Raw genomic sequence first — 25,939 nt, forward strand, 5'->3', positions numbered from 1 at the left:
TTTCCCTTCCTCTGACAAACTTTTGGCCATTTGCATGGGTTTTTTTCACCTGTACAGCTAAAATCAAGAAGAATGATCTGGCCCTCAATCTTTTGGGATCCCTAAAAACTGGTACATACCATGGTCGCCATTAAAAAGTCAATATTCACCACAGGCGGTAATCTGAGTTATCAGAGTTTTTTCATTATCCTTAGAAAAGTAACTAAGACATTGATACTGCAAGGGCTTCTGAACATCAGTTTATGTACTGTGAGTGCACAAAATTAAGCCCACGTGTAAGAGGCTCAGGACCTTGGGCTGCACTTTCCACCAGCCATTTAAAGAAATGCAGGTATAATGTACGTTTAAACGTGATTAGCTTCGTTCTTTTTGATCCTTGCTTCTCTAGCAGCTAGGATGGCTATGACAGGATTGGCTCTGTTTTTCTCATTCAACTTTCACAATGTTGAACCACTATGAATTTCAAACTCCGAAGCATTGTATAATATCAGACAGACTACAATGTGATTTTAAAGAGTCAGAGTGAGGTGTAGATTCAATGCATGTTTATGTGGGAAGTGACTTTACCAACAATAGTCTCTGATGTTCTCACAGCAGTGTGCAACACAAACTGTATACAACTTTTTCTTTGCAGCCATTTTAGTCCTTAAGTTTAAAGTATAAGGAAAAGGTTATAATAAATAAAATATATGAAATTTTGATTTGAGACATCTGTTTCATGCTTAGAAAAGTGTATTTTATAAAAGTATTTATTTTACAGTTTTGAAAATGAACACTCTATTAAGGCACTGGGAAAATGGCAGTCAAAGGGATGTTGCTAACTTTTATAGGTCCAAACAACTGACCTACATTATCTCCTGGGTGTGAGATATTGTATGAGGTGCCCTATAATAAAGAGAATGTGTATATACACAGTAATAAAGAGGATGAGTACATGTATTATGGGAGAGAAGATGGACATGCAACAGATTACTATGGCTTTTAAAAGAACTCCAATTTTAACAGCAATGAAAATATCAAGTTAATTTTTTAAAAATTAAGGAAAGCTATAAGAGCTTAAACATGACACCACTGTTGACATAGGCCATTTTGTTTGCCTACAAGTTGACAGTGCTCTGTTAAGATCCTTTTTGGCAGAAACACAAATCGTGACCACGTATACTAATGGTAAGGGAAGAGAGAAATCACCAGTCATTTTTCTGATTTGCTAAAAAACCCCAAATCATTGAGAGAAGTGACACACACATTAAAATAAAGCTTTTGAGAGGAGTAGACACTATACAGAATAAATCGGTGATTATATTCCAATTCAACTAAAATATTAATTTCCAGAAAAAGGAATCAATCAGTGCAAAGGTCTATGAAGTTAAGGCAATTTCTTAGATTGTTTTAAAAAGCACAATTTTATATTTTGCAATTCTGAGCATGATATAAAGCACAGAATACTTATTAGTAATACTTTTTAAAACAGGCATTTCCCTTTGTTGCCTAATATAAAATGCAAAAGTTTAACATCAATATTTTTTCTCTTCACCTTCAACAGGCAGTTGTTTTATGAATGCAATTCAAATATATTTTGTAGTAATCACATCTTTTTAGCACATATTTGATTCCATACACCCCCATCTACATCAGAGGTAAATTAGCTCTGCAAGATTTCTAATGTCCAGAGCCACTTCAGCTTCAGTATAAAGTTTAGTATCTTAGCAGTACAGGCCTGAAGCTATTTTTACAGACAATAAAATGACATATTTATTTAGCTTTTCCTCTCATTCTGATGAGGGCACAAACAAACAAAAACTAAAAATAGTTAGGATTCATTTTCCTTTTACCACTCCCCATTTCAGAATGGGTGTACAGGTTTAAAGAAGCATAGTAGGAGTCGAATATAGGAGTGGCAATGAAAAGGAATCCAAACAACAAACTCATGTGAAATTCCTTAGGCAGTAGTTGGGTGTGGTAAAATAAATGCAGGTATCTGATTTGCAGGAACATCTAATAGTGATGCAGTGCTTTCTCACACTGGACTAGGGGCACCTCTGTTCTACTGCAAGTTTGTTTGATTTTCTTTTAGTTGGTTCTTGGTGTGTGTGTGTGGAGGGGAGGGTTTACAACTTTTATAAATATTTCTTATATCAAAAAGGCTTGGATAGTTATAAGAGAATGACAGTGACAACTATAAAGATGTAGGGGGGACGCAATGGTCTAGCAGTAGCACAGTGTGCAGCCACCCTGTGCTCTGAGAGTCCTGGGTTAGCAGAAACTGGGATCAGTGCTAAGCCAGCGTCCGAGCTCCTGTAGAGGAGAAAAGCTTTACATCCTTTTGCAGAGATTTCTTCAGTTGTTACATAAACAGAACAGTCAGACTCCACAGGGAGCCAGATCCAGCCCTCACAGACAGGTGAACCTGCCAACATTTGAAAGCTATAACAGAGACATTTGGAGAGAAAGACCAGGACATGCACTGGACTTGAGGGACCTTTTGGAGGCACAGAGTGTAAAAGGATAAATATTTTGTTAAATAAAAAATGGGCACTGTCCCTCAAAAATACAGACAAATGGTGTTCACAAACTGTAAACACATAATAAGGGCCTAAAGGATAGGATGAATAAACAGGGAAAGCAAAGGTAAGTGAGAGACAGAGTCAATCTGTAGCTTCAAACAAGTGGGAGGACCAATAAGGTTGTAAATCTCCAAACTACAAGTCTTAATTTCAACTACAGTGATTGATATCTTTTTATATTCTGATAAATTGTGGCACTATGAACCTACACAATAGGATAAAGACCAGCAGAATGACTGGCCTACAGACCACCACCACCTAGGAGACCAACTTCAAGGATTATTGGTGTCATTGCCAACACGGAGAGAGAATCACTGAGGGAGGCAGCCAGCACATGCTTATTGTGCATGCCTCTGCTGATAAATGTGTAGAGTATGTGGGAGAGAAATCAGAGAAATGGTCACCCAGAAAGAAAGGGTGGTTACAAAACCCTTCAGCCTACTGGAGTAGCCTGTTTTATTTTAAAACCCTCTGTTCCTGACAAGGAAGGGAAGGTACAAAGAGACAGCCCCCCTCCCCTATTGCTCTAGTTCCTGAACTCTCCCTTCTGCAAAAACAAAATTAACAATAAGTAAAATTTTTCTTTTATAAAGAAATCTCACCACAAATAGTGGAGTCCTGGAGTAGGGGGTAGGGATAAAAAAAAACAATCTTGACTTACTTAGCTCTGGGATTTGGCATCAGCAAGGCTGTTTCCTTCGGCTACAATGTCCTAAACATCCAACCCATTTACACATCCTTTAAAACTACAGAATTTGCTGTCACAGAATTGATCACTGCTTTCCACTATTGCAGATTGCTGACCAAAACCCACTAATTGAAAGCGATGTAAATCTGAAATGAGATGGGGTTAGCTCTCTCATAGATCTGTGTGTAAAATGTATTTTTTTAATACCTGAATTTGACTGCATACTTCAGTGGGGTAGCACCAAACATGTCTTTAGCATAAACAGTTGTTCCATACTTCAATAAATACTCAACTAGTTGTAAATTTCCTTCACTTGATGCAATATGAAGTGGAGTTCGACCATCATAATCTTCACAGCTCAAGTTTCCACCCTACAACATAAACACATCAACGCCTAAGGAAAGAGGTAATGATAGTACACCGGAGGCTGGTTGGTTCAGGGGCTCAGTCACATAATGATACCTACTCCAACATTACAGTTTGAATCCAATGACCAAAAATCATTAAACATGTGACAGTTTCTCAAAAGCTTATGTGAAACTAATTGGTTAGTCAAGTCCATTATGGTGTCCAGTAGTCACGGGTAAACATGTATACTTTGAGATGCATAGACCTTTGGATGTAACAAACAGTGGTTTTGTATATCAAGACCATCCTTGGCACCTCTTTCAGCTCTGGAACCTTCACAAGTGGCTAAAAATACTCTACCACATCAAGAAATTCTTTGGTGAATTCTCCAGTTCCAATACTTTGAACATTCTGTGGATGAAAAAGTACAGGTCCAGATGCCACAGCACACCTACCACGATGCCTGACCATACCTACCAGATGCCTGACCACACGTCATAAAGAATGAATATTCAAATCTAAGAATGTGCACCACTTATACAGACACACACATAAATATGCATACATATATTAAATGCAACCAGAAAGAACCTACATATTTAAAAACAGCAAGGAAAGAATTATTGCTAGGGCTGTCAATCACAGTTAACTCATGCGATTAACTCAAAAAAATTAATCGCAGTTTTAATTGCACTATTAAACAATAGAATACCAATTGAAATTTATTAAATATTTTGGATGTTTTTCTACATTTTCATATAGTATTCTGTGTTGTAATTGAAATCAAAGTGTGTATTGTTTATTACAAATATTTGCACTGTAAGAATGATAAACAAAAGAAATAGTATTTTTCAATTCACCTCATACAAGTACTGTAGTGCAATCTCTTTGTCATGAAAGTGCAACTTAAAAATGTAGATTTTTGTTTGTGTTACTACCATAATCTAGTATACAGACATATTGCTTGCTTCCAGTTTCTTACAAATGCATTTTGTATTAAGCTATAAATAAAAGATTTGTAAAAAGTTTAATTTTTTACCATTTCTGCTATGGCTTTTAGTGCATCTGTGTCACCTATTTTAGCTGCGGCACAGGCCAAAGAAGGAATTAATGCATCTCTAATTGCTTCCAGCTCCTGGGAAACAAAAAATAAAATTTAAAAGTTTTAGTATCATACATATCTTTTTATTTACCATTTGTGTCCTTAGAACTACTGATATCTACATCAGAAGAACAATATTGCACCCACGTTTACTTGGAGAGTAACCAAATATAATAATTGAGGATACCAGTTAGTAAAAACAATCTTGTTCACATTCTTTGAGGGAAAAGAAGTCACATGTATACTCTCCCCGAAGTTCATAAAACCCTGTTTCCATAGTTACTTGGACTTCTCTCACTTCCTAGTTACACTGGAATTAAATTAAGAGGATTTCTGAACTATGCTATTTCAGACGCACATGCTAATTACAGTTTTTTTCAGATCCCCCAAATGACATCCCTGTGTCTACACATGAATTCTACACAGCAAAACTCCATCCTATTATCAATATGTGCTCATCTCAACCCAATATTAGTTTTTTGGAAACCATTTCTGGTTTGGCCAATAAACAATATGCAACTGAAATAGCATATTTTAAAATGTCTATTTTCCGGAACAATGAGCATGTCGGTTCTTCTAGTGCAAGTGGCAATGAAAAAGCCTCTAAGCAGTCATCTTTGAAGTTTGATAATTAATTTTAAAACAATCTCCCACTTCATATAAAAATCAATATAATAAAGAAGTGATCAAGATAATAAATTAAATGCCTGAAAACTGTATTATTACCAAACTTACCACTTCCTTACTAACTACAGATATCAGTTTCCTGAAGTCAATATGGAGTTAGGATACTTCTGAGTCCTAGTCTGACCATGCTGATTCTAACAGCTATTTAGTAAACAATCTTTTTCAGTATTCACAAACCTCATAGCTAAATAGGATCCTGCAAAATATGGCACGTCCTAATATCAATAAGGTGTGACTTTTTTGAACCACATTTGTTAAAGATTCTTAAATTTTGAGACCTGCTTTGATTGATTCACATACAAATTTACAATATTTTGTCTTTTTGTGGTAGCTAGTCAGACTGAAGAGTAAAATATATAAATATGATGGACCTATCATGGATCCACCTTCATAAGGCTCATAGAAAACTCATGCTCATTAAAGAGATCAAGGCCTTAATTTTCAAAAGGGACTAACAACTATGGGTGTCTCCATTTTTGGGAACCCAACCTGAGGCAATTTAAAAAGGGGTCTGAGTTTCAAAAGATCACCCAGGCTTTGAAAGTAACACCCCTATAAGGTGTATCAAATGGGGCACCTAAACATAGGAACAATCCAAGAATCACTGGCCATTTTTGAGATTTTAAGCCAATAAACATACCATGAGAACAATATTGAACGTCATTTAAAGTATATATATAACACCATTTGCTAATATATACTATGCTGAGAAGTTTCTACTGATGTTTAGAACCGAGGACAGCAACACTTGTTTTTGCTCTGCTATTTTTTTTTTTTTTTTTATCATTCTGCTTGGAAATGCTTTTCATAGTGGAAGAGTATGCTGCATAAACTCCAAAAATTAGATCTACGTTACTAACATATGTTACTTACTCACTATTTGGGCTGCGCAAATAATGAATGTTTTTGGTATAGGGGCCAAACTGAAAAAAAAAAAATCTGGTTCGATTCATACCAAAACATTTTTTCTTCTAATCAAAAACAAAAAAATCATTTTGTAGCAACCAAAATGTTTTGGTCGACTCAAAACAAATTTTGCTTTTTGTTCTTTTTTCCCCTCTCGAGTTTTTTGAACAGAAAGGCTGTTCTTCACCTTTTTTATTGATCACATTTGAAATTAAAAGGCTGTTTTTTCCAACCAAAAGTATTCATGAACTTTGACCTGAATTTGGCAAATAGTTTCAGCCCCCCCAATGCAGTTTTCAGCAAAAAAACAATGTGTTGTAAAAAACATTACCCAACTCTCCTCGCAAGAAAGGTTGAGCATCAATAAACTTCTGGTGCACTCAGCACTCCGTAGGCAGCCACCCAGGCCTTCAACATTAACACACATTATGCTAGATCAATGGCTCTCAAACTTTGGTACTGGTGACCCCTTTCACATAGCAAGCCTCTGAATTCGACCCCCCCTTATAAATTAAAAACACTTTTTTATATATTTAACACCATTATAAATGCTGGAGGCAAAGCGGGATTTGGGATGGAGGTTGACAGCTTGCGACCCCCCATGCAATAACCTCACAACCCCCTAAGGGGTCCTGACCCCCAGTTTGAGAACCTCTGTGCTAAACCCTTATATGTACTGGAACACATTGTTGTCTCTTAGGGCTCTCCCTATTTCCTCATTTTAACCTATCATTGTACTACTGTGCTCAGTGGCATGGCTTACAGGTAGATACCTTCACCCACATGCATTGGGTTAACATGGTCAACTTTCTGCTTCAAGTCCTGAGGCTACATTTAGCCTGGGTGGACCAGGCTTTTGGGTCCTTAAGCTCCTTGTCTGCCTTCCGTCTGCTCGGACCACCTGAGTCAGGGTTTACCAAAAGCAAACAATACATGTATTCTCCCCTTACAGACCTCTGTGTTGATCCAGTCCAACTGCATCAAAGATTTATTTATTGACCTGAGGTGCGTGAGATTAGAAATTGTGTAGCTGTTCCACAATAAAGCATTTATCAGCCTACCAGCTGTTATCCAGGTTAAACAGAACCAGCAAGCTATTTCCGAATGTCTTCAGATTCACCCATTTGACCTGCAGATTAACAAAGATGCTGTCTCAGCTCCAGTCCTATAATCAAAATAGGAGCAAAATCCAGCATCTCCCAGAAGTACAGCACAGGACTAGTGCTTTTCTATCAAAATTCTCTCATCTCAGCCTCTGGGAGCACAAGTTGAATCTATGATTCACAAAAGCCAACAAAAAATGCAGCATGAAGATACTTGTGATCTTCCTGTGTATTACGTAAAGCTGAGAGAGAGAGAGAGAGAGAGAGAGAAAAATATTTGCGATATGTACCTCACCCCTGCAAGTTTCATACCATTCCTACTTCACTCTCACCCATATGTTAGAATGAGTGTGGCCGATAAGGCTCTGATTCATCTCTGATAGGACTATGAAGAGACACTATTAGGAGACACCAACTTCATAAAGATGAAAAGAGCCAAAGAGTCCAATGGCTTTGCTTTGTACCCTTCCTTAGACCTGATCCACGCACAGTTTTTGTACCAAATTAATTATTTTGAGTAGTTGTGTGATTTTTTTTTTACCAAAACAGTTAAGTTTGTACAACCCCCTACCATAGACAGTTATAAGCTATACCACTATAAGGCACCTTTATACTGGTATAATTGTGTCCACAATAGAGGTTTGTACTGATTTAACTATATAGTTTCTAAATGATAAAGTTAAAGCAGTACAAAGACTGTATTTACACAAGCCCTTGAGTCTTATTTGGGGTCATTCCAAGCCTCCCCAATGGGTCATTAGCGAGATCTTGTCTCATAAAGCATGATACAGAGCTTAGTGACCCACAATTCAAAGAACAGCAGCAACAAGTTCTGCTGACACTAATAGAATGACCCAGAAAATCTGGAACACACTGTCTGTGCTATAAGTGGGGGGTTATTTTTGTTTGTTTTAAAACTCTCAACTGCAGAATGATCCCAATTCCATGAGTTCAATGAGCAGGAGAGCGTGTAACCTTCGAAACCCAGTCTTCAACTTCTTTTATGTTTAACTCACTCCAAGTGACCCCAGTCCCTCACCCTTTTTCCTTCTCTCCTACCCCCATGCACTCTAGAGTAGGTATTCAATTAAACCTTCCCTGAAAACAAGCCAAGAGAAGACCATAATAATTATGTCTTGCAATGTTCTCCATAGAACATTTGTTGTGCAATCAACATTGACTAATATTTTGACTCCGCATTAACAGCTACACGCAGAATGCCTCTCATTGTACTAGTAATTTATAATCTTGTGTATTACAGTATTTTCCCTCTATGCTTGAATTGTTCCATATTGTCAAAATATGTAGAAAATTCAAAATAATTTAGTATTTTCTTTCACATCATAAGTACCATGCATGACAATGACCCGTGTAGTATTTGTGATAGCACAGATCATCAGTGAACCAAGAAGTATCAAGAGAATTTTACAGACATAGAAAACAAATTCAAAGTTTAACTTATTGTTGTACCAAATGCCCCCCCATGGCCTGGTTAGTTGGGACACTTAGCAAGGAAATCTATGATTCGTTTTCAACGTTGCACTGTATTTCACCTTTAAGATATACTTGTTTAAGTTAATTTTCTGCTGTACATGAGTTCACTTTAAATATTTAAAGTAGGTACCTCCTTGCAGCTGACATTTAGAGATTTGGCAATAACTTGAATAAACTTGCTATCTGTAAGAGAGATCTTGGCTCCTGTGGGTACTACAGTCATTTCTCCTCTCAGATTCTTACTCAGCATCTGAAAAATGGGCAAACAAACAAATCATTGTAAAAAGCAAGAGAAAAAGGGTTGATGCTGTTAATTTTTATTAGCCTAAGCTAGAAAGTTACAGAAAATGCAAATGAGTGCAATTTACTGTAAAAATTAATCTTGCCCCATAGAATAAGAACACAGTTGAAATTACTTAATATTTTCTATAGGCTATTATTTATTTGCTTAGCACAGTGGAAGTGGCACTGGAGAAGAAACAAAGGTAAAAACAGTTATAATTCCAAAGAGTTTATAACCTAAAAGATAGAGAAATGTCAGAACATACTCGAAAATCCAGAAGGCGGAGCAGTTGTTTGGGGTGGGGGTGTGTGTGAGAACGGTTTGGTTTAAGTAGTCAAGATTTCCCAGCATGGTAAGTAGCATCCTATTTAAACTAACAGTAAGTTAAAACACTGAATGAGAAAATAAAACTAGGAGATCAGTGGTGATTTTAGGAAAAGCACTGGGCCTTCTGAGATCCTGCCTTTGTCCGGTGTTTTAGAGTAACGAAGCAAGGCAATGTTTAACTAGTATGCACTGCACTGACTGTACACTTATCACTCAATCAAAAGCCCAATAACGTCAATGGAAAGGTTCATACCGATTTTAATAGGCTTTGAATCAGGCCCTTTGGCCCTGATTCTGTAAACCCTTAGGCACATGCTTAACTTTAAGCATGTGTGTAGCCCCATTGATTTCAGGGTTTCAACATTAAACATGTATTTAGGATTTGCAGGATGAGGGCCTTAGTACTAACTAGGATCAAGCATCAATGAGAGACTCCCTGCTCAGAAGCAGCCTCTGAAACAAGACTGGAGATGAACAGACCCATAGATGCTGAAACTAGGGGTGCTGCCGCACCCCCTGGCTTGAAGTGGACTCCATTATACACAGGGTTTACAGAATGCTTAAATGGCTCTCAGCACCCGCATGATACAAATTCTTCCAGCACCCCTAAATAGAGACACTCTTAAATCTAGAAATAAGATTTCATAAAAGCTGGAGGAAAGGGGGAACAAATCTGAACATCATGAACATTAACAAATCCACTGGTTTCTCCAACTTTGATGATTTTATATGCTGGCTTTCTCTTGTCAAGATGCCTCTACAACTATTGTGTAAGTTGCCTCAATTACCTTGCTTGGTGACAGGTTTTAGAGTGGTAGCCGTGTTAGCCTGTATCAGCAAAAAGAACGAGGAGTACTTGTGGCACCTTAGAGACTAATAAATTTATTTGGCCATAAGCTTTCGTGGGCTAAAGCCCACTTCATTAGATGCATGCAGTGGAAAATACAGTAAGAATACATATATACATATACACAGAGAACATGAAAAAATGGGTGTTGCCACACCAACTCTAACAAGACTAATCAATTAAAGTGGACTATTACCAGCAGGAGAAAAAAAACTTTTGTAGTGATAATCAGGATGGACCATTTCAAATAGTTGACAACTCCCAGTCCTTATTCAAGCCTAATTTAATGGTGTCCAGTTTGCAAATTAATTCCAGTTCTGCAGTTTCTCCAGTGGATAGGTCATTACACAAAGTAAAAACTATTTCCCCATGCTAATTTTCCCCCTACTGTTACTCACACCTTCTTGCATGCATCTGATGAAGTGGATTTTAGCCCATGAAAGCTTATGTCCAAATAAATGTGTTAGTCTCTAAGGTGTCCCAAGTACTCCTTGTTCTTTTTGTCTCAATTAGAATTTTAAGAAGCAGGACTGTGCAAGTTTGCAAGAAAGCAAGGTGTGATGTGGGAAGAAAGAGTGCCCCAGATTTACCTGTGTCTAGGCATGCCCTTTATAAAAAAAAAACACTCCTGAACACTTACAATATTGTAACTGTCTGCTGGAAGAGTCCCATTACATGTATATCAGTGGAAGTTATGTACTGATTTGGTGCATGGAAATTTCCAGATTTGACAGGCTGACATAAATTCAGATAGGTCCGCATGCTAAAATATACTATTGAAGAGCTTTCATTAAAAAAATATGTTTTTTAAAAAGGGCAAAGTAGAAATTATATATTCATTGCTGTGGGGTTACATATGGACTACCACTGTTTCTTTGGCACTGCTATACCTATAAGCCATATTCTCTACTACACCCTTTGTGGAATGTGTTCCTGCATAAAGTATGTTGTGCACAGTTGCTCCTCCCACAGCAAAGAGACCATTCCAGGACAAAGATTTTGTTAAGTTACACACACAGAAAATGTTTAAAATATAAGAAACTACTAAAGTAGAAAGTGGTAAGATAGTTCTAAAAATATTAAAATTTCATATTCAGACAGCTAGTAAATCTCTTACAAAGTTTATAAGACTATTTAAATTTAAAGCTCTAAAGAAAGGAAAAGCCACCAACCTCCATCCCCATTGATAAGTATTCTATAGGATTTTCTTTTTTACAGCCATTATTTGAAGGTATTGACTTGGAAATAGATTTTTTTTTCACAACTGATCAGTTTTTTTTTTTTTTTTTACCTAGCACATCCAACGGAGGGGGAAATCGTTAGTTTGATAGATTAAATCTAGAGAATGACTCATGTTGATATCATCCAAAAATCAGGATAACAACTTTACTCCATCAGGACTATGACTTTGCTGCATATAAAAACAGAAGTTTTAATGTATACGTGTGCTAGCGTTCTGCCACCGAAAAGAGAATGTTTAACAGAGGGCTATATATTTGTATGTGTTGTATTAACTCTATCTATTTCCCAACACCTAAGACATTAATTAACCAAAACAAATCTGTCATTAACAAGTAATTATAAATATATAGTCAATTAATAAACACTTGAAAGTCAGGGACGCAGAGAAATGGTCTGTGTTTAAAGAACATACTCATTTCAAATCTTTTCATCTTAACAAAATTACATCTAACATTGACACTCAAGACTCACAGACTTCAAATAAAGTGACAAGAATAATAAGATGCACCAGTTGCTACATAAAGACTTAAATATAAACCCTGGGTGAAATCCAGGCTCCACTGAAATCAGTGACAAAATTTTCATTGATGTCAATGGAGCCAGGATTTCACCTCCGTCCTGTTTCAGTTTGCACATTATTTATTTGGAGTCTGTGCTGAAGCTGAGGACAGATCCACTGCTGAATTTAAAAGCAGAAGTTTTAAATATTGGTGTTGGTTTTCAGCTTACCTCTATGCAGAGGTCTGAGGATTTTCTTCCCCCCTCAAATCTACCTATTTTCATAGTTCTACAACAATATTATTTTGCATAAAGTAGGAGGGTGTGAGGTATTCACATTAGACAGTGGAAGCGAATGCTCATAAATTAACATAAAAAGTCAAATAATTTTACTTCACAGAAGTCAGTGTAGTAAATATTAAAAAATTAGATTTTAAAAACCAACCACTATTAAAAGTCTACTAACTAACAGTGAAATATTTACCTCCTTCTTCTCCTCCCAGCTAAGATGGCTTTTGCTCAGTGTGTATGAGAGTTTAGCTAGGGCTGCTTCTGGTGTCATGTCACCCCCTGGAATTACTCCTACAGAAGTGAGAGTCTGTGAATGAAAAGAAACTGACTTAATTAGTGTAGTATTCAGAAACACTTCTATACAGTATTGATGCATATGGGATTACTAGAGACCCAGACTGACCATTTCTTTTATCCTAAAAGGAAAAGGTTATGGGTGTGTATTAACTACATAAACAGTTGTTAGGTTAGCCCACATTATAAAGCTGCAGTTACTAGCTTTTAAAATCAGTGTGTTTTTAAAATTGCCAAATATGTTGTTTTCCCACAAACATATTGATGAATTTATTATGGGGTATTACCCTGGATGAATTCCAGTACTGCAGTGTGCTACCAATACAGGTGTTGTCAGACCATTCTAAGCTGCATTACCTGTGTATGATTTAGGATATGAGACTAGACTGCATAATTACAGTTCTGGCAAAAAACAAATAGTGCTTGCTATAGACAGATTGCTTCCCCTATACAATTCAGCAATTAACTAATGCTTGAACCAATGCAAAAGGAGAACCAAATTGACCTATCTTCAGTATGTACATTTACAAAGCATACCAGCCATGGAGTGAAGACAAAGGAGGTTTCCTTAAGATCTTCATATACCATTTAAAACTTCCTTCTGTGCTGGAAAGTTACAGTATTTTCAGCCAAAGAATAGATAAGGCTTTTTCCGGGGCTGGATAGGAGGGGAAGTGATTTCCCCCACTTCCTATCACCATATAGACCCCTCAACTATAATCTGTTCTGAGGAGGTAGATCAGAGCCCAGATATTCAGTTACCGTAATTAAAAGAGTTTGAGATGAACCATGATTATTTAATCACTAAATCACCTGACTAGCTAAAATATGTACAAATGACAGGATAAAGCCACATGTAGTGAAGGTAACATGTTATTACCAGCTACTCAAAATATTATTTACTTTTTTTAAAATATAAAAAATGTAATACAATCTTTTTTGAAACAAACTAATATTATAGTACATTTCCAGAACTCAGACAACATGTTTCCTCCACAGAGCTGTTGCTCTTGAAAAGGGAAGGGCAGTGAAAAACCACCATTAAATAAATTCTGTAGAATTCAGCCAGAACACTCCAGGGCTCTGTCCACGTTGGCAATGTTTTCCTGTACGGATACCAATATAAATAGGGTTTAGCCTCCATCAGTGGAAGTTGGTGAAGCCACATAATACAAAGCTGAAAAGCTGGGGCCCAGGAATTAACAAGTGACTGAAAGTGACTAAATAACCCTGTAAAGGTTTAATAAGATTAAATTTGGAAAACAGCTCTTTGGATCAAACACAAGAAGTCATTTTCAGAGGTGCTCTACTTACGGAGAATTTTTCAGCCAAAATATAGGGAAAAATTGCTACATTTTTGTTGAAGCAGAATGTCATATACTAAATTAGATTTTGTTCTCATGAAATTTTGCAGTTTCAGGTATCTTGGGATTATTTAGTGAACAAACTTTACATTTGTTTAAATTTTTACATTCAGTTGTTTATATATTGCTTTTTTCATTCTTCATATATTTTACATTAACCAACATGTACGGGAGCTCCAGGATGGTCAAAGTAATCCCTCTAAATTCCCCATTTATGTTAGCCCAAAACTTTATAGCCTACTCAGTAAAAGGTCTGACCTTATGTTTCAGAAGGTCTCAAGTTCAAATCTTTTGACATTTGTGACAGTCTGTACCCCTATGCTCATCCCATTTACAAGACTATGATAAATTTTGTACAAAGTATGCCTTGTGAGATATTATTTGAAAACTCATAATTTACTAATCATTATTGTCCTAGTAAAATATGTGTGGCAACATCATAGTAAAGTTATAACATTCTACTGTAATGACATTACTGAGACATGTTCTGAGTTTGAAAAAGCAGCCACAAACCAGTTCCTCGAAGACAAAAGGCAAACTGACATCTTAGCCAGTTGTCAATGAAATCAAATGAACTATCACCTAGTTAAGTGGCCATTCTTTGGCAGGAAAAAGGATGTGAGCGAGATATTTACATCTTTGCAAAGAAACAGCTGGAGGTTCCCATCCCCACAGACTTTCTGTCTCCTGAACTCCAGTTGGAGATGACTCTCAAAGAAGAGGAAAAGTGTAAGAATGGAGAATAGACACCCCAAGTTATTCCTTCCTTATTTCTCTCTATCCACAGCAGACACTACACCTGAGCAACAAAGAAACAGCTTTGGACTGAGGGAGGAATCCTGTCTGAAAGTAGTTCAGCCAGTAAGACTGCTGACACATGTGGTGAGAGAGACTTGCTTTGAATTCACTTAGCTTGTTAACTTAGGTATTAGATGCATTTTACTTTTTTTTCCCCTTGTAACCAATTCTGACTTTTATGCCTCATTACTTGTAATCATGTAAAATCTATCTTTCTGCAGTTGTTAAATTTGTTTTATTGTTTTATCTAAACTGGTGTGCTTGGATTGAAGTGTTTGGGACACTTCATTTGAGATAACAGGATTTAAGCATATCATTTTCTATTAATAAAATTACGGGCTTTATATGAGCTTGTGTTGTCCAGGAGAGGGCTAGGCAGTCCAAGATGCACATTTCTGGGGACAGTCTGGGACTGGGAGTTTGCTGGTATTGCTCTACAGTGTAATTCAAGAGTGGCTGGCTATAGCACTCATATAGTATAGCTGGGAGTAATTTACATGCTGGAGGCTGTGTGAGAGCAGACCAGGAGTGGTTGCTCTCACAGTGAAGCAGTGTAAAAGGCTGGTGTAAAACCCCGTTTGGAGAATTGAGGGGACACAGCTGTTCAACAGTCCAGATTGTACCCTGGGTAATGTCACAATTTACGTTTCCTTTTTTCCCTCAGTTATATATTAGGTTATAAGAAAGTTGTTGAAACAAAAAATAAATAAAGCTGTGCCAAAATATTTCATGTATAAGAAACAATAATAGTTCAGTCCTATTGTAGAAAGAAATGATATTTATAAACACAAGGCATACTATAAAAAGGTTAGTCGTTGAATGGTCAATGGAGATCTGAAACCAGACGTAGGCTAGGGAATAGAAGGAAAGTTAAGCAAGACAAATGAACTTTCCTCTCACAATTCAGAATTCTCACACAGGTTATGAACACTGGTGGGGTCTGTGAGGCTCATGAGTCCTACCAATATTTTGACTAACCAAAAGGGTTGTGAATTGCAAATAAAATTAGGGAAACTCTATTAAAATATGATGAATACCCTGAATACCAAGAGTGTCAGTATCTGCATATAAATTTGCTTTAAACTAGCCTACACCTGCTTTCAGATCTCCAGAAGTCACAGACTACTGGCCTCCATTCAGAGAGACATCCCAGTACATACTATACTGATGAACTCATTGGCACATGCAGATAGCCTAATGGGAGTCTTGAGGGTCAAGTAAGTGATGATGTTTAGAATATTTTAGAAGTTTGCCACCTTACTGAATGCCCTTATTTTTTAACTATTAAAGTAACTGCAAACCTGAAAAGGTATTACTTGACATGTCTGACCACACTCACTGGAGATCTTTTGGGATTGACATCAACAGTATTTTGCAGATGGATGCTGGTGTGTCACACACACAGTGGAAGCCAACAATCAGTAAATTGGGATGAGATCTAGCTAATTACAAAATTCAGACTAACATAAAGGGCTTTTTTAAATCTTGTTTGCAGATCAGCTTGAACCATTTAAAAGCTAATTGAATATGGTTGTTTTATAGACAACATCTTCCTGTAGCTAGATGTTTGTTTTCTAGCATATTAAACATACAGCCAATCACATAAGTGAAACATTTCTTTTACATAACATTGCAATTTGAAATTGCTGTATTTCTCTCACCTGTCCAGTTGCATAGACTGCAGCAACACTCCCGCGTAAGCACTGGGTACAATTCAGAATCACTACTTTTCGTTCTGTTGCTTTCTTCAGTTCGTCTAGCAAATCTTCTCGATTATTTGGTGCATTACCAGTTCCGTAAGTTTCAAGTACAATGCCCTCCATTGGAGGCTGAAGAAATGCCTTCACCTATTTAAAATAAGGTGTTAAAGTATTACAATGCCATGTCTTTAATGCTATATAATTCGATTAGCAACCCCTTTCTCCCCCATACATGTTTTTCAAAAGATCTTACAAAAGCAGTGGATGGCACTCCCGAGCCAAAAAAAAAAGGGAATTAAAGTTCTTGCCTATCATGATTGACAGTATTTATAGAGAGTATCCCCACTGAGGTACCATACAGTAGCACAAACATATTAACTATGTTCAGAGCTTTATATCTATATATGACTAATCCAATACCAAAGTATATGGAAAAACACATTGGAAGTGAGTGTTCAAGACAGGTTGGTAGACGCTTATAAATATAGCGGCAGTAGTGGCATCTTTGGGGAAAAAAAATTAAGTTTAAGTATGCGAAAAGATGGACCAAGATGGACTTCAGTGGGAAAAAAGTTCCAATTTTTACAGGACATCAGAGCACAAATAAGAATATAGGACCCCTGAAAGGTTATGCGGTGTCAGCTGGAATTAGCCAGGGCCTACACCATTGAGGATATTAAAAACCAACAGCATCAATTTAAAGTCAATCTACCACAAAACAGGAGTCAGTATACAAAAATGTACAGGGTAAACACTTAATTTGATTAGAGTTTCTCAAGCCAGTGAGGAAATATGCAGTTGAATACTGAACTAATTGCAAGGGGTATGTGTGTGTGTGAAGAACTCTCTTTGGACCCCTACGCAGAAATGAATTGCAAAAATGAAACCTCATGATCACAAGGGCATGTTTTACACTTGTGAGGTTGTCAACTAATAAATAAGGATGCGGCCTGTACAAATTGCACAACTAGAAAAACTATATTCATACCACTTCTGACACATGGCTTTCCAAGGCAAGGGCACTGTCAAAAAGTGATGCCATGATTACTAATAATCACATGGTACTTTCAAATAAGTTCCATCAATAAGAGGTGCATAAAGAAGTGTTTAGTTAAAATGCCATTATGTCTCAAGCAGGAATCAGAGTCTTACAAATAATAAGTACTTCATCTACACTGGCCATTTGTGGTGATCATTTTTAAAAAATAAGGCTGGGATTTTCAAAAAGAAGGCTATGGGAGTTGGGAAACAATTTCTTTAGACTCCTATGAAAATCCCAAAGGGATATATTTTAAAATAATGGCAATTTTCTACAGGAAGGGCTGATTAAAATGACCTTAGGGAGAAAAGGATGGCAAGCTATTGTTTAAATACATTACATAGGCTATTTGCTGTATTGTAGCCATATTGGTGCCAGGATATTAGAGAGACAAGGTGGGTGAGGGTAATATATTTTATTGGATCAACTTCTGCTGGGGAAAGAGACAAGCTTTCAAGCTCTGTGTGAGCTCAAAAGCTTGTTTCTTTCACCAATAGAAGTTGATCCAATAAAAGCTATTACCCTCACCCATCTTATCTCTCTTACATAAGCTATGCACTTGCATGATGACCGAAAACTATTTGATAAATGTAAACGTATTACTTGTAAATGCAGAAATATTCATAAATGGAACAACACATTCACAGAATTCTTACTTGATACATTTGAACCACAATGATAAAATCTACCATGTTTACTCATAGACTCATAGACTTTAAGGTCAGAAGGGACCATTATTATCATCTGGTCTGACCCCCTGCATGCTGCAGGCCACAAAACCGTCCCTACCCCTTCCCTGGACTCTGCTGTTGAAGTCCCCAATCCTGTGTTTTAGTGACTTCAATTGGCAGAGACCCTCCTGCTAGTGATCCCTGCCCCATGCTGCGGAGGAAGGCGAAAAACCTCCAGAGGCTCAGCCAATCTACCCTGGAGGAAAATTCCTTCCCGACCCCAAATATGGCGATCAGTAAGACCCCAAGCATGTAGGCAAGAGTCTCTAGCCTAACCCTTGTTGGCCATTATACTATTTACGTACCATTGCTTGGTTTTCCTTGGCTACTATGTTTTACCATTAAACCATTCCCTCCATAAACTTATCTAACTTAATCTTAAAACCAGGCAGGTCCGTCGCCCCCACCGTTTCCCTCAGAAGGCCGTTCCAATATTTCACCCCTCTGACGGTCAAAAACCTTCGTCTAATTTCAAGCCTGAACTTCCCCACGGCCAGTTTATATCCATTCATTCTCGTGTCCACATTAGTACTAAGCTGGAATAATTCCTCTCCCTCCCTTGTATTTATCCCTCTGATATATTTAAAGATAGCAATCATATCCCCCCTCAGCCTTCGCTTTGTCAGACTAAACAACCCAAGCTCCTCTAGTCTCTTTTCATACAACAGGTTTTCCATTCCTCTGATCATCCTAGTCGCCCTTCTCTGCACCCGTTCCAGTTTGAGTTCATCTTTTTTAAACATGGGAGACCAGAACTGCACACAGTACTCCAAATGAGGTCTCACCAGCGCCTTATACAACGGAAGCAGGACCTCCTTATCCCTACTAGATATACCTCGCCTAATACATCCCAAGACCGCATTGGCTTTTTTCACCGCCACGTCACATTGTCGACTCATAGTCATCCTGCGGTCTACAAGGACCCCTAGGTCCTTCTCCTCTTCCGTTTCTTCTAACCAATGCGTCCCCTTCTTGTAACTAAAATTGTTATTAGTCATCCCCAAGTGCATCACCTTACACTTTTCACTATTAGTACATATGCCTTCCAAACATTAGAAGGAATTAATTTAAATTCAAGAGACGGTTCATTTAATTGAAGAGTCGAGGGGAGGGGAGGGAGAAGTAGTTTTCTATGGGCCAATTGGTAACCACGCAGCTAATGTATCTCATCAATGTAAGTAGTCATCTAGTGAAATCATTTAAAACAACTTAAATATTTCTTTGTTGATCACATAAACTACTTGCAATACACTACAGTCGCCTATGAGACTAACTATACAGTTGGAGTTTTATTACAAATCTACCACCCGACTGCATTTCCATCTGTTCAGATTCACCTAAAAAGAAGACTAGTATAATTGAGGAATTTCTGCTTAAACTACTGGATGCAATTTAAGCTGACAATGGCCACGAGAAAGATAACTCAGGTTGGCGAAACTTCAAAAACAGACACACCAGCGCTTCAATACTGAACTTCGCAACCCCCTAACTTTTCGGCACCCTTCTGCCTAGTTGGCACATCAGTAGGTCAAAATACACTATGGAATTTTTAGTATGCAGCCGCTAGGTCCACACAATCAGTTTGCGCACGGCACACCAGAATGCTCATAGATTTACACCTCGGTTTGTCACGCACTAACTCTCTGTATAGACAAGCCCTACACATTTCGTGCAATGTGAAAGAGCTTCAGAAAGGAGAGACAGACCTATCCCAAAATACCCTCTGACTAGTGGCTAGTCAGGGTTCGGGCACTCACCTGAGAGGTGGAAGACCTGGGTTCAAGACCCTGGTCTAAAATCAGGAGGAGGAGGGATTTGAACTCCCACGCTCCATATCTTGGATGAGTGCTCTAACTACTGGGCTATTGAGTATATAAGGCAGGAGGGGGCACCACTTCAACACATTTTGTGCAGGGTAAGGTGCTTTTAGGTGGCCTCTCTATACACCAACCAGATTTGGCCCCACAAGCGAGATAGGCTGGGGAAATGCCTAGTTTGTGAATCCTGACAGGGCCTAGGGGTAGTTAGGCACAAAGCTGCTCAGTGGCATCAGGACTTAGGTGGTTTATGTATGCCCATCAGCAGACATTTAGGCAGCTAGGGAACTTTAAGGTGGAATCTTAGGTGCCTAGGGGTTTTAGGCACCTACAGGGTACGGTGGACCTGAACGGGGGGTTGTGAATGTCAGTGGCACCTAAATGTTGAATGGAGGTGCCTAAATAGCAGTTAGGCACCTAACTTCCCCTCGTGAATCTAGCCCAAACCATGTAAGACCTCAATTCTGCAAAGCAACCTGCTAGCATTGGCCTCTGTGGAGTCCCATTGTTATCAATAGGGCTCCAGGTGTTCACAGGAGTGCAGGGGTTCACATTAGCATATCATAGAACAGGATCAGAGCCCTGAACCCTTAAACTAGTTGCAGGAAGAAGCATGAATTGTAGAAAAGGGCACAATTTCCTCACTCCATTTTCCCATATTGTATATGCATGCATACCTTTGGCAAAGTGTATATTATACACACACACTTGACTGCCTGGCAAATAGACACTTCTGGTCACTATAGCTTGCACGTGCTTGCCAAGAGTTCAAATACATCTTCCAGACACATGGAAGCAATACATTATCAATTCCAAAGCCCATGTGATTCAGGTTAAAGGTACTTTTAAAACCTTCATAAATAGTTTTCCATGCTAGGACTAGTCAGTCATATTACTACTAGGAATATTTACCAACACAATTGGGGTACATTGCTCAAGGCTGTTTACCAAAACAATTAAACATCTTAAGAACATAAGAAAGGTCATACTGAGTCAGACCAATGGCCCATCTAGCCCAGTATTCTGTCTTCCGACAAAAACAACAGAGTACTTGTGGCACCCTAGAGACTAACAAATTTATTTGGGCATAAGCTTTCGTGGGCTAAAACCCACTTCATCAGATGCACAGAGTGGAAAATACAGTAGGAAGATATATATACATAGTACATGAAAAGATGGGGGTTGCCTTACCAATTCTAACAAGACAATTCAATTAAAGTGGGCTATTATCAACAAGAGGAAAAATCACTTTTGTAGTGGTAATCAGGGTGGCCCATTTCAAACAGTTGACAAGAAGGTATGAGTAACAGTAGGGGGAAATTAGCATGGGGAAATTAGTTTTTAGTTAGCTTATGCCAAAATAAATGTGTTAGTCTCTAAGGTGCCACAAGAACTCCTTGTTGTTTTTGCTGATACAGATTAACACGTCTACCACTCTGAAACCTGTCTTCCAACAGTGGCTAATCCCAGGTGCTTCAGAGGGAATGAACAGAACAGGTAATCATCCAGTGATCCATCTCCTGTTGCCCATTCTCAGCTTCTGGCAAACAGAGGCTGGGGACACCATCCCTGTCCATCCTGGCTAATAGACACTGATGGACCTATGCTCCATGAACTTATTTAGATCTTTTTTTGAACCCCCTTATAGTCTTGGCCTTCACAACATCCTCTGGAAAAAAAGAGTAAATAACACTTTCTTATTTACTTTTTCGACACCACTCATGACTTTATAGTCATGTTTTCCAAGCTGAAAAGTCCCAGTCTTATTAATCTCTCCTCATATGGAAACTGTTCCGTACCCCCAATCATTTTGTTGCCCTTTTCTGTACCTTTTCCAATTCATCTTTTTTTGAGATGGGGTGAATACTGCACACAGTATTCAAGATGTGGGCATACGATGAATTTATATAGAAGCAATATGACATGTTCTGTCTTATTATCTGTACCTTTCCTAATGATTCCCAACATTTTGTTAGCTTTTTTGACTGCTGCTGCACATTGAGTAGATGTTTTCAGAGAACTATCCACAACGACTTCAAGATCTCTTTCTTGAGTGGTAACAACTAATTTACAGCTCCTCATTTTATATGTATAGTTGGGATTACGTTTTCCAATGTGCATTAATTTGCATTTATCAACACTGAATTTCATCTGCCATTTTCTTACCCATTCACCCAGTTTTGTGAGAGCCCTTTGTAACTGTTTACGGTCTGCTTTTGACTTAACTATCTTAAGTAGTTTTGTATCATCTGCAAATTTTGCCACCTCACCGTTTACCCCTTTTTCCAGATCATTATGGAATTCCATGATTATGTTGAACAGTACTGGTTCTAGTACAGATCCATGGGGGATACCACTATTTACCTCTCTCCATTCTGAAAACTGACCATTTATTCCTACCCTTTGTTTCCTATCTTTTAACCAGTTATTGATCCACGAGAGGACCTTCCCTTTTATCCCATGACAGCTTACTTTACTTAAGAGCCTTTGGCGAGGGACCTTGTCAAAGGCTTTCTGAAAATCTAAGTATACTATATCCACTGGATCACCCTTTTCCATATGCTTGTTGACCCCGTCAAAGAATTCTACTAGATTGGCGAGGCAAGATTTCCCTTTACAAAAAGATCGTATCGATTTTTCCATCTATAACAACAGGTTATCTGAATCACTGCAGCTCTGTTAGGCCAAGCAGCCATGTGTTTGGATACTCTTTCTACCATTTCAACAATTAAAAAAGAATACTTACAGTGGCAGCATTAATTCCTGGGAAGATTCGCAGCAGCCCAACATTCCTGTTCATGTTAGTGTGGACCTTAAACTTCTTTGTGGTGTTGGCTCTCCACACTGTCTCCCAGTTAACTGTTAAAGAGAAACAGAACCATAAAGAAAGAGAAGTCTCACTGCTCATTTAATTAAGCTTCACAACATTATATCAAGTGTATTTGTAGTACTTCATACTTCCTTATTTTTAAAGTCTGTACTATAATTCATTAGTATGACCTTCATACAAAAACAATTAAAAAGGAGAAGTGAAGGAATAATCAAGAGTGGCAAACACAATAGCTGATCTCACTCACTGTGTTTATTATGAGCCTATATTTCAATAGTGTCCAAAGGAACCATTAGGTCAGATCTCATCGTGCTATATTTTAAATCTTAAAAATTACAAATAATTTAGATCTCCAGAAAAAAAATCAATATTATTCAGCAGAAAAGTTTCCACATTACTAGTCCCCCATATTTTTAATACAGCAGCTCGGTTATAATATACTAATTTAAAACAAGAAATATTAAATGTAAGTGTATCTGTTTGGTCCTTACTAGTGAACAGCATGATCTGCTGTTAAAAAAGGTTGACACTACATTCTAATATAATCTTCTGAAAATGTAAAGTTAATTCAGTGATTGTGCAAAGTCCTTGACTGATATTCCACTTACACCTATGCCATCATTACTATCCAGGGCTGCCCAGAGGATTCAGGGGGCCTGGGGCAAAGCGGGGGAGCTGCGGCGCTTGTATTCACCCGGCGGCGGTCCGGGTCTTCGGCGGCATTTCGGCAGCAGGGGGCCCTTCAGTCGCTCCGCGTCTTCGGCAACACTGAAGAGCCCCCCGCCACCGAAATGCCGCCGAAGACCTGGACCACCGCTGGGCCAGGGCTCGCGGGGCCGCCGAAGACCCGGACCACCGCCGGGCCAGGGCTCACGGGATCCCTGCGGGGTCCGTGTCAAATTGCCCCACTTGCCCCCCGCCTCTGGGCGGCCCTGTTACTATCCCCCGTTATAAACTACCCTCCTTCTACCTTCACCTGTTTAGAATATTCGGAAGATTTGGGGGCAACAGAATGGTATGAAGAAGGTCTAACGTAAATGAAACATTTACTTTTCACACATTCTAATCAGGACTTCATTATTTTGTAATTGGAATTATATCAACAAGTACTCCAAGTCAGAAAAAATACATCTTCTCAAATATGAAAGATGTGACACGAATTCCAAATGTCATATTAAAGACAGATGTTGTTACTGTTGCCACTAATCATCTCCAGACCTTATAATGTAGTTACTAATGATTAAATAAAATAGCAAGGATTCAATTAACTGTGATTATATATTTAAAGCCAGATGCCAGCTGTTTAATAGTCTGTTTGTGTTCCATTATTAAAAGCCAAATCATGCATTATGGATTTCAAAAAGTTTAGTATTCCAGTGCAAGAGAGAAATATCAATAACTGACAACTTGTAGAAGGGGCTTTGGCTTTACTCCTGAGGGCATTCTGCGCCAAAAAAAAAAAAAATTCTGCGCACAATATTTTAAAATTCAGCAAATTTTATTTGTCAAATAAATGTGGAGGCTCCAGCATGGCATTGGGAAGTACAGGCCGCTGGCTGCACAGAGGTGGGAGATCACTCTGCAGCTCCTCCCCACCCCCCGGGACATGGCTCAGCAGTAAGGCTGCACCCAACCCTGACATAGTGCAAGGACTGAGTCTGCCCTAGAAACACCTCAGGGCCCTACTCCTCCCTGCCAGGTGCACCAGATGTGGGCAGGCAGGCTCAGCAGGATCCAAGTGTGGAGGGGCTTACTGTGGGGGGGATCCAGGTATGGGTTGAGAGGATTCTGTGTGGGGGATTCTGGGTGCGAGCAGTGAGCTGGATACACAGGGGCTTGTCGGGGGGTTCTGGGTGCAACGGTAATGGGACTCTGCAGGGGGGGTCCATGTGAAGGTGATTGGGGTCCAGATACTGGGGGAGTGGGGCTCAGTGGGGTGGGGATCCAGATTCAGCTGCTTAAGGCTCCGTAGAGTGGGGATCCAGGTGCGGGTGGCTCTTAGGGGTGGTGCAGAGGGAGTGGTTCTTGGCAGCGGTGGTCTGGATATGGGGGGAGTTGAGGCTCGGCAGGAGGGTCTGTGTATAGGGGGGTCTGGATGCATGGGAGTTGGGCGGATGGAGGAGCAGCTCCTCGTATCATGATCCCTCGCCCCTGCAGCTGAGGAGCAATAAGTAGGGAGTTTGCAGAGCTTCTTGCAGCCTAGGGAGAAATCTGCCCTGGATGCCGTGCAAGGGAAGAGGAAGTCCCGTCCTCCCCAGCCCATCCGGGACTAAAAGCTGAACCCAGCGCAGGGTAGGAGCCACCAGCCAGGTCTTCTCCAGTCCTGCCCCCTGCCCTACAGTGATTTACTTCTCTGCTGGCTGCCCTGGGCACCCAAAACATACTGCTGGGGAGGGTCACATGACTGCTCTTATGGCTTCCCTTTGCTTCCCCATCAGAAAGGCATTTTCTGCGGGAAAGCAAAGAGATCTGCGGGGGAAATGAATTGTGTGCATATGCAGTGGCGCAGAATTCCACCAGGAGTACACTGCATATGACAACCCATGGCTTCAAGTACCATATTTCACTAAAAGCACAGATCATGCTGTAAAACTTAGCTCACAATGGAAAACAAACTGTTTCTTTTCACTTCTGGAGAAGCCCCTGGACTGCAAGGACAGATAGAAAATTAGGATACATATTATTATAGACTTGCCCTGTGTCTTGTAAGGAATTAGTCACTCCTGAAAACATTCAGCTACTATCCTGATTTCTTGCAATCAATAGTCACAGCTGCTTTCAAGAATATCCAATATATATTTAAAAGCCTCCCTCCAAACCCCAGTAAAACAATTTTCCTCTCATTGATGCAAGGACAAGACAATTTCTAACAATCACGACAGGCTATACATAACTGATTTAATCTATCAGCATAAAGTTATTATGAACTTCCCAACACCGTCCCATCCCTGGCAAGCAAGACAGCAGATACGTCACAAGGGTCTCA

General features: G+C 38.9%; 1 protein-coding gene across 1 annotated transcript in view; it reads right to left on the reverse strand.

Annotated features, from left to right (window-relative positions):
* ASPG (asparaginase) overlaps nucleotides 1-25,939 on the reverse strand; it is a 75,724-nt gene that overhangs the window by 13,872 nt on the left and 35,913 nt on the right. Inside the window, exons 7-12 of the mRNA XM_034770021.1 lie at nucleotides 22,870-22,982; nucleotides 16,498-16,683; nucleotides 12,574-12,687; nucleotides 9,023-9,142; nucleotides 4,640-4,735; nucleotides 3,460-3,623 (exon numbers count right to left, since the gene is read on the reverse strand). Coding sequence (XP_034625912.1) covers nucleotides 3,460-3,623; nucleotides 4,640-4,735; nucleotides 9,023-9,142; nucleotides 12,574-12,687; nucleotides 16,498-16,683; nucleotides 22,870-22,982 — 793 coding nt within the window. The remainder of the gene's footprint in view (nucleotides 1-3,459; nucleotides 3,624-4,639; nucleotides 4,736-9,022; nucleotides 9,143-12,573; nucleotides 12,688-16,497; nucleotides 16,684-22,869; nucleotides 22,983-25,939) is intronic.

Source organism: Trachemys scripta, chromosome 4, assembly GCF_013100865.1.
Source record: "Trachemys scripta elegans isolate TJP31775 chromosome 4, CAS_Tse_1.0, whole genome shotgun sequence".
In the NCBI taxonomy this organism is placed as follows: domain Eukaryota; kingdom Metazoa; phylum Chordata; order Testudines; family Emydidae; genus Trachemys; species Trachemys scripta.